Consider the following 2604-nt stretch of genomic DNA (forward strand, 5'->3'; position numbering starts at 1 on the left):
TTTGTTCACCGAATATTAAACAAGGATATAATGACGCACCGGGTAACGTTTCTGAACACAGCCTTGTTTGTGTGCGTGTGCCTCACGCGGAAAGGGACAACATTTCTTTATCTGTTCGTTTATATTAAATTTAATCAAATTATTTTGTTGGAGGAACAAAACAATTTTGTTAGAAATACTATAAGTTTTTCTTAGTATATTAAGTTTAAATTTTAATACATAGAGCAATCGATATTGATTGTTTTAGCTTATTTAAAACAAAATTTTACTATTATTTCACTTTTCATGAATGCATTAAGTAAAAGATTAAATTTTAGTATATGAAAATAGGAACAAAATCATTTGGTCCGGAGAACAAAACAGGAAAATGGATTTAGTAGAGATAATTAAATGTTTTGTTACATCAAACAAGATATTTGGTAACTGTAACAAATTACTTCAACTAAACTGTTTTGTTGAAGACACAAAATTATTTTTCCTAGTGCAGTTGTCATCCTAGCGCTGTGGAAATACGACTAAAATTAAGTAGGTCGTCGCTATGTCAGGGAACCTATAGTTCAGCGCGTTTCAAAATAATATAATAAATATAACACTCCGATTAAAAATAAATAGGTAAACATATAAATCGCGTCCTAGGTGATGTCAATAATTTTTTCGTATACCCCTGGCAAACTTTCGGTATCTCTTTGGTAATTGATCGTAGAGCTGTGTCTTTTTATAAAGAACATTTCAGCAACCTCTCTTTTTCTTAAATTTCTCTCTTTATGAAGTATTTGGGAGTCGGACCACTGAAATTCGTGTCCAAGTGTGGTACGGTGTTTGCTGACCACTGAGTGGTCATTGTCATGTTTCTTTATGTCGCTGAGGTGTTCTTTAATTCGGGTATCAAGGTGTCGCTTAGTTTGTCCTATATAACACGCATCACAATCAACGCAATTGATTTTGTAGATCAATTCAGTTTGTTTCTTGTTGGGTAGTCTGTCTTTCCCTTTTTTTATTATATTATTAAGTTTTTTGGGGACAGTGAAGATTGTCTGAATGCCACAATTCTTAAATGTGCGACTAATATTATCGCTTAAGTGTTTTATGTAAGGTATGGTGACAACTTGTCTGGGGTCAAACGGAGTTTCTTTGGTTTGATTGTCCTTTTGGTTTCTTAATTGTTTCAGTCTGCACTTTATATGTTTGTCTATGACATGCGTTGGGAAGCAATTATTAGTCAATATTTCTTTTACAAGTTTTAAATTTGCGTCATGGAAACTGTCGTCAGAGAGTAAGACCGCTCGGTCAGTCAAGTTATTAATAATATTAGTCATATATTTGTGTGGGTGGTTTGAGAAATAGTTAATGTATCTTCCCGAGAAGGTAGCTTTACGGAACCAATTTGTCACTAAAGTGTTGTTGCGTCTAATTACAGAAACGTCCAGAAAATTTATTTTGCAGTCTTTCTCTATTTCGTGTGTAAATTTAAGTCGTGGATGATAACTGTTAAAAACTTTTAGTATGTCGTCTATCTTATTATTAGGTATTATTGTGAACACATCATCCACGTATCTGTAGTATGTGTTAACTTCAAACTCCAGTTGTTCCAAACAAAATGTCTCCAAGTCGTCCATTACTAAGTCAGCCAAGATTGGCGACAACGGGGATCCCATAGGGCTACCGAAAATCTGTTCATAGAACTGTCCATTAAAGCTAAAACTAGTTGATGATAATACAAGTTCAGTAGCGTATAAAAATTGTTTTAAGTTAAAAAAGGTTTTTTGAGAAATCTCTTGCCATCTTTTTTCAATTGCTTTAATAACCAGCTCCTTCGGGATATTATTAAAGAGGGCAGTGACATCCAAGGAGAGGAGGATCTCTTCTCGTTCGATCCTTCTATTTTGAATCAGCTTTGTGAATGCCCAACTGTCCTTAATGTGAGATCTCGGTTTAATAACTGACGTTTCTAAAATCTCATGTAAGAATCTGGCCATTTTATATATCGGGCTTCCCAACGAGGATACTATGATTCTCAACGGTAAGCCCGTTTTATGGACCTTTGGTAAACCATAACATCTTGTTATATTTATTATATTATTTTGAAACGCGCTGAACTATAGGTTCCCTGACATAGCGACGACCTACTTAATTTTAGTCGTATTTCCACAGCGCTAGGATGACAACTGCTCAGAGTGAGACAAGCTCCGCGCTTTACTAATTTAAATGTACGTAACGAAATAGCCTGTTTATTCTTTTATCAGTTCCTTATTTATTTAGTTAATTTATTCATCTGCACGTGTTAATTTGTAATTATTTATTTAGTATTTTAATTGTAAGTCCAATGAGAATCAAACTTGTAAGACAACCGTATAAAACCGTTACCCTACGTCTTTTTGTTTATACAGTGGTGCCCGATGGCATTTAACCACATGCTATGCGCCGTTTGAATTGATTGCACTTGATAAGGGCCAAAACCCATGGCCGAAACGTTGTGCGAATAAAGGAAGTTTTCCTGTTGCCAGTGGTGTCGATTAATTCACCCTTCAATTTAATATTTGCTGGCGGATCAATATCATAGTTTTTAATTGTATGATAACTGTCACAAATAAAGACTGATGTGTT

The 2604-nt window shown here is 34.5% G+C and overlaps 1 protein-coding gene across 1 annotated transcript; it reads right to left on the minus strand.

The window, feature by feature from the left end:
- Positions 1-632: 632 nt before the first annotated feature.
- LOC105569853 lies at positions 633-1976 on the minus strand. The gene has a single exon (XM_012026629.1). The coding sequence runs from the start codon at positions 1974-1976 to the stop codon at positions 633-635; it is 1344 nt and encodes a 447-aa protein (XP_011882019.1).
- Between the last annotated feature and the right edge of the window lie 628 nt (positions 1977-2604).

The sequence above is a fragment of the Vollenhovia emeryi genome, unplaced genomic scaffold, assembly GCF_000949405.1.
Source record: "Vollenhovia emeryi isolate VEMERY1.0 unplaced genomic scaffold, V.emery_V1.0 DF942172.1, whole genome shotgun sequence".
Lineage (NCBI taxonomy): Eukaryota > Metazoa > Arthropoda > Insecta > Hymenoptera > Formicidae > Vollenhovia > Vollenhovia emeryi.